This window comes from Zosterops lateralis, assembly GCF_965231275.1.
Source record: "Zosterops lateralis genome assembly, chromosome: 3".
Classification (NCBI taxonomy): Eukaryota; Metazoa; Chordata; class Aves; order Passeriformes; family Zosteropidae; genus Zosterops; species Zosterops lateralis.
Window position 1 is genome coordinate 48,445,897 of NC_139764.1, and position 13,110 is coordinate 48,459,006.

At 37.0% G+C, this 13,110-nt stretch overlaps 1 protein-coding gene across 6 annotated transcripts in view; it reads right to left on the reverse strand.

Annotated features, from left to right (window-relative positions):
- UTRN (utrophin) overlaps positions 1–13,110 on the reverse strand; it is a gene marked incomplete at its 3' end in the record, with an annotated part of 340,309 nt that overhangs the window by 71,522 nt on the left and 255,677 nt on the right. For all 6 annotated transcript variants that reach the window (XM_083856272.1, XM_083856271.1, XM_083856273.1 and 3 more), the window contains 3 exons: positions 5,489–5,757; positions 3,242–3,388; positions 1,794–1,872 (listed from right to left, as the gene is read on the reverse strand). In XM_083856272.1, the coding sequence (XP_083712398.1) occupies positions 1,794–1,872; positions 3,242–3,388; positions 5,489–5,757 (495 nt within the window). The remainder of the gene's footprint in view (positions 1–1,793; positions 1,873–3,241; positions 3,389–5,488; positions 5,758–13,110) is intronic.

The window sequence follows — 13,110 nt, forward strand, 5'->3', positions numbered from 1 at the left end:
CATTATATAAAGTTGTAGGTATAGGTTCTTTAACTCTATCTTCTTAAAGCTCTAGAAAAAGTTTGGTTGTTGTTTTTTTGTTGTTGTTGTTGTTTTTTAAGATGCTTTGGTGTGGGGAAAGAGGTTGCTACTGGCAAATGGTTTAAATGAATAACTACATATTGTTTATTTTTCCAAAACTGTGTTACTTAACTGTAATTTTTTGTGGTATCCACCAACACGAAAACCATCCTGGAAACTTCCCCTTTTTTACTTTGGTATGTAACAAACTGAATGTCTCCTTAAGCCTGAAGAATATTCCCTAAACATGGCTGAGGAATGCTGATAAGACACTGCATAGTCTCTGTGGACATAATTCTATGAACGTTTTAACCAGCAACAAAGTCAGTTCACCACTCAGACTTGTGAACACGGTGTTTTATTGTGGCATGTTGTAAGCCAATTCTAGGAAATGATCCAGGCCAAGACAAACAAAACCAGCCAACCTTTCCTGGCAAGCTTTACACATGGACTCTTCCATTGATTCTCCTTCAACTAGAATAAGAGCTACATTCTAAGAAACAACTTTTACATTGCTTCCTAATCTTTTATTTACAGAGACTAGACTGACTAATCTTGCAAACAGTTCATCTGGCATTCTGCAGCAGTGCCAAAGGTAGCACACTATCTACGATCTTTTGAACAAATTATTACACAGGAGTGCTGACCAGGTTACACTTTTGAGACTGCAAGAGCTACAAAACCAATGTGGCAACAGAATGCAATATTTCCAATAGGGCTTTATAAAAGAAATAAATCATATTCTTTTGAAGTTGTTTGTTTGTTCTGTCAATCTAAAAAAAGGAATAAATGGCTCCCAGAATTGCTGTTATGCAAACAGCTGTAATATTTTATATACACTGCATTTAATGAAAACCTAACTGGCAATTCAAAATAAGAACATGGTTGTAACGTAAGTCAAGAAAAAAAAATCAAGATTTATTTAGTGATTTAAATTATAATAGCAGTTTAGCTATACAGTTACATACACTACTTCAGAACCTTTGAGAAAGAGCTGCTCATTTTGTTGACTTCTTAACTCCTGCAATAATGCTATCTTTTTTATATAGAAGCTCTCAGTGAAAAACTGGAGAGGTGGTTGGGTTAAAATTCTGTCTCATTAGCTCTGGTGGCAGGTAGGCAGAAGCATCAGGAAACCATCAGGGACCTTGGTACCATAAACTATCTTATGTGTAACAATTGTATCAACTCAGCTTTTCCCCTCTTAGTAGATGTGAGATTATAGATTTACATCTCTAAAATGCATATTAAAAAGATGCATGGATAGGTCCTGAGGAAGCAATGCATGTTTGCTTTTCTCAGCTCTTTACTTAAAGTTCCAGGAATGTAACACATGGAGTCTTTAGGGAAAAAAAAAATAAAAATCCATGGAGCTCTTCCTTTGTGCCATCCCAGAAAGTGTGGAAGCAAAAGGAAATAGAAGAAAGAGTTGGCAAAGGATGAAAAGATGTGGTTGCAAACATGCAAAGATTCTGGAACAGTCATTGGCCAGACACTGTAACAGAGGACAAAGAATAAAGCAAAGAGTGCAAAACCGTCTCAGAAAGTGGGAAGCACACCAGACAAAATGGCAATGAAGTTATGAAGATGAAACACTCCTACAAAAACAAGGATGTACTTAATATCATGAAAGAGGAACTTCTTCAAGCCATAGGGCAACCTAGAGTAAAGATCAGTCAGATTTTGAGAAAGCCATCATATCTTACATATATCTATTAATTCAAGGAACTTACTGGAAAGAAAATGCTGTGATGCAGGTCCAAAATCTCGGTGTGCCTCCTGTAACTGTTTAAGGCGATCCTCTACAGACACCTACATATAAACACACACACTCAAAATCTACATTGCAGATACTTTGCAACACCAAGGTCACAATAACGAAATCACTTGTTTACATTTCTTTTAGTGAGACATCTACCTATTTAAGGCTATATATTTTTCTTTAATCTGCTTAATGAGAATCATGTTTCTATCTTGTAATGTTGTAGATCAATAATGAACATCAGTAGTTTCATGGTGACTACAGCCAGTTGCTGAAGTTTCTGACCTCTCCCAACCCTTCTGATGTCCAAATTCCCACAGTCAGCAGGTCTCAGTTTGATTGCATTGATCTCACAGCTGGCTTTCCAGCACAGAACCATTTTGGAAGATACAGCTTCACTGGCTGACATGACTCCCCTCAGTTTAATTGATACTGCAGTAGCACACCCAGCAGTACTTTGGTTGCTTGGTTAACTAAATTTGAGAGGACACACAATACCTGCACCACCCCGCCCCCCCATCCTCCCTCAAAGAAACCAAACAAATCCACAAACAAAATAAGAAAAGAAACCCCACTACCAAATGGTATTAGGAAAGGAAAGATCTGATATGACACAATAACAGCTTTGACTCTCAGGAGCAACTCATTCAAAACTACTGGCCAAGACACTGGTGACCAGGTTTCAAAAATTCATTCCCACCACCCTCACTAGAGATGTGAGAAGTATTTCCTACAAAAATAAACACACACACACACACAAAAGGGAGAAATTTCAAATATTCATAAATGAACTTTTAACTGATGTAAGAAATTTCACTAAATCATTCACTGTGAAACTGTGTATGAGTTTCAGCTGTAATCAGGCACATTGATTTACCTTTCTCAGACCATTTAAGCACAATAATCATAACTAAGCAATATGAATCTCTCAGCATATCCTCTTCTGCTTTTCATGCTAAATTGCTATTGCTTATATCTTGTTATAGCTCTTTTAATACTTAAATCACTTTAATTGAAATTTCCTGCAGAAACGGAACATTCAAAGACAAAATAAAACAGCTTTCACACAAGCTTGAAACACAACAGAAATTTTTACACCAGTTTTTGGTGACACAGATTTATGCAGTAAAATCTACTGCTAAAAGACATACAAAAAGACCATGCAGCAATAGCTCCCATTATTCCCCAGACTTTAATGCAGTTTCCTGTTTGAATAAACTGCTGAATTAGATTGAAAGGAATAGCTTTTGGCCAAGCTACAGCAGGAAAGCAACTACCTTTGTTGCATTGGTGCTAACAGAATAACACTTTAGTGACAGAAGTAATGAACGAATGGCAAAAAGTGAATCTTTTAGGAAAAGAGAGGAGAGGGAGAACTATCCCTCCCCACACACCTACTGTACTTATTCAGAAGAATACCTGTAAAAGTTTCCACCGCATATTAAGATCATCCAGTTGACGAGACATCTTTAAGGATGGATAAAGGTCAAGTGGAGACAGCTGGCTGGATAGATCATTCACTGTTTTAACTTTTAAGTTGATGGGAGCAATTTCTTCTCTAAAAGCCTAAAAAGGTAAGAAACATGAACTTATGTTCAATTGACATCTGAGCAGCACAAAACCACTGTAAACTGCACGTGGTCCTGACCTGCCCAATGTGGCAATTTATATTAAACAACTGCACACAAGTCAGTTCTCAGCAAAGAAAGTTCACTCATTTCAATATTCCTATTGTATCACTCGTAGGCACCTTTAAGGAAAAACAGTATGAAACGTGCTGGAATGCCCATAAGCAAATTGCACCCTAAAATAATTCATTATTTTGTTGTGGTGCTGTATGGCTATAGCACTTTTCTTTGCAAAAGGAAATACACAGCACTATTTTAGGATCTTTAGCAGCATACAGCCTGCCAAGTGTTCTTAAGAAAAAAATTGTTCAGTAGCTATAGTTTTCAAGTATTAAGTAGCTGACAAAAATTCAATTTAAAAACTATTATTGAACTAGCAAAGCATGAAGGAATGTAGCTTCTAAGGAGAAGGCGTACAATGTTTTACCTGATCAGAACCAGAGAGTAAAGCTATTACAATGACTAAAAAGAAGTAAAAGGTTTATTGAATCAAATCAAACTAAATACAGTATTGAGAAAAATTTGACACAAGTTTTAGTTACAGTTAAAAAGATGCATCAAATGTCTTTCTTGCTGGGAGTAGTTAAGTGTTCAATCCTATAAACAATTTAATTAAATATCATGAAACAAGCCCAAAACAGCTGTAAAGAAAGTACTTTCTTTGGACAATTCAATTATTTACCTCCCTTCAAAAATCACTCTCATCAGGCCAAGGAACAGAAGGAACATATTGTCAAGAAAGAAACATTGGGCTTCTGGACAGCCAGTAGGCCCCTATTGCTTCAGCAGATGCTACAGTTTTCCCACAGCAATGAAAAATCTGAAAGACTTTGCTTTCATCTACTTCACAGAAAAAGCCATTAAGATATGACAAATCACTTCTTAGCATGAGAACAAGGAGCTATTCAGCATTAGCATCTTATTTCTTGCTTTAGTATCTATATTAAAATATAAAAGAAGGAGGAAGAGATTCATTACTCTTTTCAAATCAACAGCAGTCTGGATAATTAACTCAGCTTTGACTGCCTTTGTTTTAAAGATTTCAGTTCCATTAACCTTGAAAGTAACAATATAATTTGGAAAATGAGGATGCTTACATTGCTATATGTGAAATAATGTAGCCCTGTGAATTCACAGACACTGTATACATAGAATATCTACAGATATCTGGTAGCAGCCCATTTTATTCTTCTAACACCAGCATGAAGACATGGATGGTCAGGTACACAACCTCAGGGTCTTCTAATGCTTTGCCATATTCATTCTTATGCTTAAAATGTGAAAATCAGTGTTTGTGAAACAGAAGCTTAGCAGTAAATACTGAATTTGCCCAAAAGAGCAATCTTCTCTACCTACGTGTGCATACCCACACATTCTCCTGGAATCCATGATATTCGCTACACTGTACTGTTTCCAGTTGGCTTTTCTGGATAAAGCTAATTATCAGAAAATATTCCTTCTTGGGGAGCTCTGCATACCAAAAGTAGGGGATGACTACTACGCATCAGGAGCAGCTATGCCTTGGGATGCTGAGCCCTGCATGGAACCAAGGCAGCAAGAACTGGTTCACTTACAACAACATTATAGGGTAGTATGTGTTCTTCAGTTTGAAATAATCCTGATGAGAAGCCAGGCTAAAGTAAAAGCAAATGCGAATATTCACTTATATAAACAAAAATAGACAAGAGACAGGTTAAGTTTGTGATAATTAAGGAACAGAAATTAAAACTATGTATTTATTTCTGTATAATTAAAAAAGCTCTAAATGCTTTTCCAACAAGAAAGTCTGATGGCCAAACAGATCTATGTGTGTATGTAATCTCAGCCAGCCCTGGGAATGTGGACCAGCACTGGACTTCATTTAAGACTTCAGATACCTTTAAAGACTTTATACTGCACATGAGAATTTCAGCATACAGTGCATAAAATATGTAATATGACTAGAGGGGCTCGAATGGGAGGACACACAACTAAATATTTTCCTGGAGTTTCACGAGTGACACACAAACTAAATATTTTCCAGGAGTTTCACACTTACCGTAGTTTTCTCAATGTGATCTGGTAATGAATCTATGAGCAAGTCTCCTACAGGTTTCCAGCCATTCCTCACATTTTCAGCCTCCTTCAAATCAGCATCAAGGTCATCCATGGCACACTGAAGGTCTTTCAGTTTTTCTAATGCTTTGTCCACTTGCTTCTGCCAGATACTGGCACTGGCATTTAGGTTCTCCCATTTCTCTTTTACCTCTGACGACTGCTTACGCATAGCTTTGGCAATCTTCAAGGCTTTCTCCTCAGGGGTCAACTCTGCAGAGGGAAAGAACAATTACACTGTTTATTTTTTTTTTTTTTTTTTTTTGTCTAGTGGAACAGATAGTGCTCCTGAAATAGACACTCAAGACAGTCAGTAAGTCCAGTGTCAACTGATAACTGACTTCATCAGGTACAAGGTAGAAGAAAGTCCACCTTGCTGTAACTCAAATAAACCTCAACCACTCCTACTGACAACACAGACCTTGATCAGAAGACAGGAAAGTATTCCTGATTTCCATATATTACGATAGCCACAAAGTAAAAGCAGCTTACTCCTGATCTGTTACCTTTGGAGGCATAGGGAAATGAAATATAAGATCTTCCTTCCTTCCTGGAAACTTCAGTAGATAATCTTTGGATCATTTTACATAGAAAGGGCAAGGACAGTGCTTTGTTCCTCGATCTCTTACCACCACCCTTCACTGTGGCACCAGGACATCTCTTCATAGTCAGTAGCAAAAGCCAAGGTATATTAGGTAGTTTGGGCAGTGTGGTTCTGCAGCACTACATTGATTTTCTTGTGTTAACACTGAAGTCTGAAATGGCCGGCTTAAATAACTTTTCCAAACCTACAAATGTTCTACAAAGTTATTGGCTGAAAAAGAATCAAGATTACGGTGCACTATTTCTCACAAGTTTCAGGCTTATGTGTCTAGATCCCACACAACCCAGCAACCATGGAAAACCTTCAGTTTGATACTGAATAAGACACAGACAGCTAGAAAGCTAAAAAGAAAACCTTAAAAAACCCCAGCAGGTCCTGCTGTCTACTGCCCAGGGGGTCCTTGTTGAAAAAAAACTCATGGGAAGCTTCCTTCATCAGGGAAGAGTTGTTTCACTAATGACAAACAAACATAGCCAGTCTCAGGGGATTCCCCTTCTACATAAAAGCAAGCAATGGAAACTATAATGCAAAAAACAGAGAACAAAAGAAGAAGCAGAGACATGACATGCACTGAAACTAAGCCAATTGGCCTTCTATTCAGTCCTATATAAAAGCCCTGGAAAAGGTTTATCACAGTACTCTTGTGATTAAAATTCAAGTGTTGCCTATGAATAAATTATACAAAATCATGCAAAGATGAAAGTACCATTTTTGTCAGAAGTCAGATGAGACATACAATCTCTCATTTACTGATAGACTGTCTTTAAAATCATTATAACTGACTGAGCTTGGAGTTGCTAATGTGGTGGAGGAGGGTGAGGGGGCAACAGAAAAAATGGTGTAGGAGGGAAGTTTTTGCTTTATAAAAGGTAGATGAATATCAAAGTAAATGCACAGTTATGGCTGCAAAAGCTACCCTACTATCCCTCTTGTATGCAACTGTTTTGCCATAGCACCCAATATAGAAAAGCGTATTGTAAGTAATTAACACAAAATAAAACACTGAAATACACTCCAATTTGTTGTTAAGAAGTCACTTTTTCCAGATAAAAAAGTAACGGAGTTGTTTGTATCACAACTAGAATTTCTGTCCACCAATTCCACATATTTTTTCTGTTCTTTTTTATTTATATTTCAAATTTTGTTAGCCCATATTAGTCTTCATATATGCTAGACTATGAATATAGAAGAGTATTCAACAAGACAATCCAGATACCATCTGGGAAAACAAACAAATAAACAAAGATCAACGACAATGCAATAATAATTTGTATTACAACTGTTGATATAGGGAGGCGAGGGTGTTGCCCAAAAGCACAAGGAGCTTGCTGGGAAGTGGTCATGTACGAGAAACAACAAACCAGGAATGGTAACCCGAGTACAGTGGAAGGCAAGAGTATCAACAAGAGGCAACAGCACCAAGGGAGGGGAGACACACATCCACAGCATGTGGGTTGTGGGGCATGCTTTGACCCCAAAAAAGAGCCATTTGAAGAAAGAGTGCAGCTGAGTGGTAAAAAAGATATTTTCAGCTCACCAAGTGTCTTGGGTTAATATTTCAGTGACTTGTTGGGTGTCATAAGCTATCACATGAGAGCACTGCCTATGTGCACTCTGTCTGTAAAAGCAGAGATTATACCCAGGCTTAGGGACACTGCAGTGGAAGAAGGTATTGCAGAAGAGAAATCTGGAATGAAATGGCTGTGAAAAAATCCTGCAATGCTTAAGTAGTTGCAAAGAGACATGAACTACATCTGTAGCTCTGGGATACAGAGATGTGGCAGTAACCTACAATTTGCAATACTGACACACAAGAACAAAGATGAAGACCAAAGCTATGCTGTGATAAATTGCACCTTGTCTCTGGATTTATAGCATTTCACAGTAGAATAAACTGCATCATAACACAATACAGTTTTGGAATGATCTTTACGCCAAGTTCTGCAAAGAAAATGTTTATTTCCTCTGAAAAGAAAAAAAGCTCATGTTCTAAGTAAAACCCTCTTTCAGGAAAAAAACAACTTCTTTTACATAGAAGAGAACAGTTACAAATTGCTTATGTAAAGATACCAAAGAAGTTGTTGCCATAAGTAATTTAGTAATAATTCACCTTTGAGAATATTAATATTGGTGAATGAATGGAAATTCACTACAGTCCAGTGACAAAGTTACTATGAACAATCTAGAAGTCAAGATGCACCTAAGGACCAAAGTTTAGTATTACAGGTTGAGGTTTCCTATGATACAGCTGAAGGTTGTGGACGACCAGACCTCAGGAGTAAAAGCTGCAAGACTTATCAACAAGGATTATTCCAGAGGTGGAATATTTTACCTAAGGTAAGGCAACAGTGAGCTTCATTGAAAGGGGACAGAAAATTGCAGACCTATTGAGTGCAGGCTCCTCTGTTGATATCTTGAACATGCGAATACAGGGGACACTATACACGGAAACTGGACTAAGGAGAAGTTCTATATATGCAAAACTGCAATCTACCAATCCAACATCATGCATTCACATCATTTTTTATCTGTTGTCAGAGCCAAAACCTACCAATTCTGCATAAAAGAGTAGAATGCTGCAAGACCTGAGCAGGTCTAAGGTAGATTATTAGCCAGTTAAAAAGATCGGTCACTTGACAAAGAGCATGTGGAAAGCTTTATAGTAAGAGCTGAAAATCTTGCAAAAATCTTTGGCTTTCCTTAAAGGTATTGACACAGCAGAGTCAATGCTCCAATGAGTGCTTCTTGCTCTGACAGGCAATAAGAAGAAAAAAAGGCAATAAATGGACTGCATGTAGCACTTGGGGATAGGTTCAGGGGTGGTTATGTTGGTACTGGCTTAACAAGTGGATTAGATGATTCTGAAAGTCTCTTCCAAGCTTGATTATTCAGTGATTAGAAGAGAGGAACAATAGCCTGACTTTGTTTGGCAAGCTAAAACACGGCAGCTTTACTCACAAAAGAACTAGTCACTTTTTTGGGGATGGAAAAAGATTCCAGAATGTTCGGGGTGATACAAGTATCCCAACTTAAACCCAAAACATGCTGGAAAACCATTTGTCAAATCAGTGTTATTGTGCAAGGATATCTACCACATATTGTATTTGAAAAATATTAATTCATTGCAAGACTGCTTTATTTCACAAAAGCTTTGGAAGTGCTTGTAAACCTTGCACTAAAAAGATATTTACTAGGGACATAGAGCAAAACATGCTTTTATGAGCTATAAACCATTCATTTAAGAGAAATACATCTTGTATAACTTCATGTTTTCTATCATAAAAGCCCAAATTATTAATGAGCAACACATTACTTTTTTTCAAGCAGAGATCACATTCTTCAAGATACTGGTTGCAGAGCATAAAACTGTAAATCTCAAAGAAAGTGTCTTAACAGTAAGATTTTTCTTCTATTAGTTTAGAATTAATTTAACCAGACTGTCATTACACAAATTAGCAGACAGGATTCCCTTCTGCTGTGAAAAAATTTTACACAGGAGTCATTGCTCATTTTTGTTTGATCGGTGTCTTCCTACTCCTTTTTTTTTTTTTTTTTTTATGGTAGTTATTACATTATCTTCAGACTTCAGCAGTTGCTCAGAGAGTAAGAACAGCCTATATTCACTGGACCATTTATTTACCAAAGAGGACAGATATTAACTGACCTTGCAGTCAGGGAAAAAAAATCCTGTTCTGTAATAAAAAAAAAACCCAAAATCTTGATTTTAATACACTTTTTTTGTCATAAACAAGGCACTGAAACCTCCAACAGCTTTTCTGTGTCTCTAGCAAAGACTGAATGTCGTAGAAGGAAAACTTTCAGGCCTGAATTTTCAGCATGTAGTTTCCTTGCATGCTTACATATATGGATAATACCAGTGAAGAAAATTCTCCTTGCTTAAGAATTTATTTTAGACCTCTTAGTCTATTTGGCTGTAGTAGTTTTCATTCTAAGCAACCAATAATCCTTATTATTTAGCCTTGAACTAGTGATCTCTTTACATCTTGCCAAAATTACATTAATTTACTTTCATTTCTGCTGAATTCTTAACCAAATAGACTGGACCTGGAGATTATTTCATGTTGCCTCCTTCTCACATGATGTCAAACATTGCCTCTTCCTTGGTTTAATCAATCTTTGCAGTAAAAAACAATGGATGACACAGCCCTGTGCTCATTAGGAAAACTTTCAGAGGATTTTAATAGGCACAACGGCCCATTATCAAACTCCTACACAAGATGCAAAAGCAGACCTATCTTTGCATCATGAAGTCTTTAGGATTGCTACAGAAAAGCATTGTTTGAGTTTCTAACAATCTTGACAGAAAACTTAGTCCTGATGTGATGTGAAGAGGAAGTTTAAGAATAAGCAGCAGTTGGTTGAATGCAGCCATTAGTCGGAATCTGAACATCCAACCATAACCCACTACGTCACCATATCTCCTGTCTATTGCATATTCAGTTAAAACAAGCAAAGAGCACAGTCATTTTCCTTGATGCCCACTTAGGTTCTCTTATAGCAAAACTGAAAGTTCCTTAAACTAGAGAAATGTAATTAAATAAAGAGTGAACGAGAAAGGTCTCTTCAGGGTGAAAGACAAATTATCTCTGGTCTACAGAAGACAGAATTGCAAAAGTAGAGCAAATGAAACTGGTAATGTCATGTATGATGAATAGTTCTGGAAAAGGCCTGGAGTATGGGTTCCAGATAAAGACAACTGAGAACACTACCAGCAAATACACGTCCTTTAATAATAATTGTTGATATTTCCCAGTGGGTGCTGGTGGTGAAGACACAGAAGGATGAAACAAAGAAAATAGCTTATAGGTAAAAGATAATTAGGTTGTCCCAGAGCATCTCTCCCTAGAAAACCAGTGAAGATTACAGAGAGCCGGGGAGTCAGACTTTTATCCAGCATAACCAGTGTCATTTGTCAACATAAACAAACCACACACAATACTTCTCACTATAAGCGTGCCAATATTTTGTAATAAATGGTGTGATCCAAAGCAAGCTAACAATAATTTTGCATAGTGGAAACCCAAACTTTATACTGCTCTAGGAACAGAAAGCAGGTATGAGTTCAGTTTCAGTATGCTCCTGCCACAATCCCAGAAAAATGGAATTATAACAGTACTGTTACAGTATCACCAGGCTGTGTCTTCTCCCAATTGCTGATAAAGGTAAAGTATTAATGGAGAGAGGATCATTACCCCTGTATCTCAGTTATTCAATGCAACCAAAAAATTAATCCTGTTTCTTTTCAAAGCACTGTGACTGCAGATTGTAACAAGCCTTTTATTTATTCCAAAGATCAATAAAGAGTCTTTTTGGTACTTCATATATGGCAGGTATGCACCTTTGGCACATACACAGCATGACTGCAGCAGACATACATTCCCTAACAGCAATCAAAACCAAAACAAAGGCACTTATTTCATTCTAAAACAATACAAAACCAGAAAATAGACAAATTAGGCAGCACAAAAGACATGGCTCCTCAACTCTCCAGCACTCTATAATGGCCACACAGGACTCAAAAACATCTCTGTTCTGAACTTTTCTGACATTCTAAGCAACTCTTTTCAGCCTGTTTTCTCCTTCACAGACACTACATTTTTTTATTATTCTGCATTTCCAATTTGCTTTCTTGAAGCTCATTTACAATGTTTTTGAGCTATATTTGCTCTAGAGAATAAGAAAAGCATTTTCTTTCACACAAGGTCCTAACCTTTGACAGCTATCAGTCATCCGCACTGCTCCTGGCATAACTGAAAATTCTCTTGCAAGAAAGAGAATGGTTTACTTCACTGGTTTACTGGTTTCACTTTTAAACAAGGCAACAGTTAAACTTTAAGAACATGCTTCCACCCAGAGAACATCCTGTATTTCAGGTAAAACTGGGACACAACAAACCAATAAACCAATAACAAAATTAAACATTTTGAACTCAGGCCAGCACATTTCCATTAAAATCCTCTAAGTTTGCACTCCACGCCACTCACAGCAAGTGGAAACAATTTCCTTAACTTTACTAATATGACTCCAAGCAGACAACCACGTAGACCCTACAGGAAGAATTTCAAAGCTCTAACAAAGTAGGGTGACTAAAAGATCTAATTTTGAAAATGAGAGAGAGAAGTGTTTTGTGATTCTCCCACAGGTAACTGCACATTTCTCTTATCATAGGAAGAAACTCTTAAAAATGAAAGAGCTCCAACTAAAACTAAAGCAGCAATTTTGAAAATAGTGTAAGTAGTTTCTGGGTATGATTCCACTGACTTCCAGTGGGCTACACCATCTTCATTCTCCTAACCACTTGTAATTTACAGTCAAGATTTCATGCTCAATCCAACTGCACAGCAGAGGAAAAACCAAAATTCCAATGGTGTGTGATAGCTAGAGAACAAACACAAGTGACTGGGAATAGAAATGCTGCCTGCTATGCTATATACTAGAAACATGCTGCCTGCTATATTCCTGTTACATATATGAAGAGAGTAAATTGCCTATTTTCAGTGAGATCTTCCTTGCAAAAGGAAAAATTATTGCAGAGAAATTTACTTAAATGTGGTCAGTGGTGGTAAGCAAAAAAGTTCAGATTTTATTTATGCCTGAAACAGGTAAAGATATTTGTCCCTCTACAACTTTAAATAAAGTATTTACATACACTGATACTTATTAATATATTTGTTTTGTAACACAGATGTGATTTATGGGGTTTTCTAGTTAATTAATAGAGATAACAGATGTGAGTACTTATTTTTAAATGCTGTGTTTAGCACAACAATCTCTTCTACCAAGTAGCAGCTTTCAAAGGTAGGAATCTATTTTTCCTAAGAAAATTAAGTTACTAAAATAGTTGGACAACAATGCAGACTACTAGAAACATTCACTATTACAATGAGAATCAGTGCAGTGGCCTGTGATAATCTGCTAGGATGTTCCACTGCTTCAGTGGA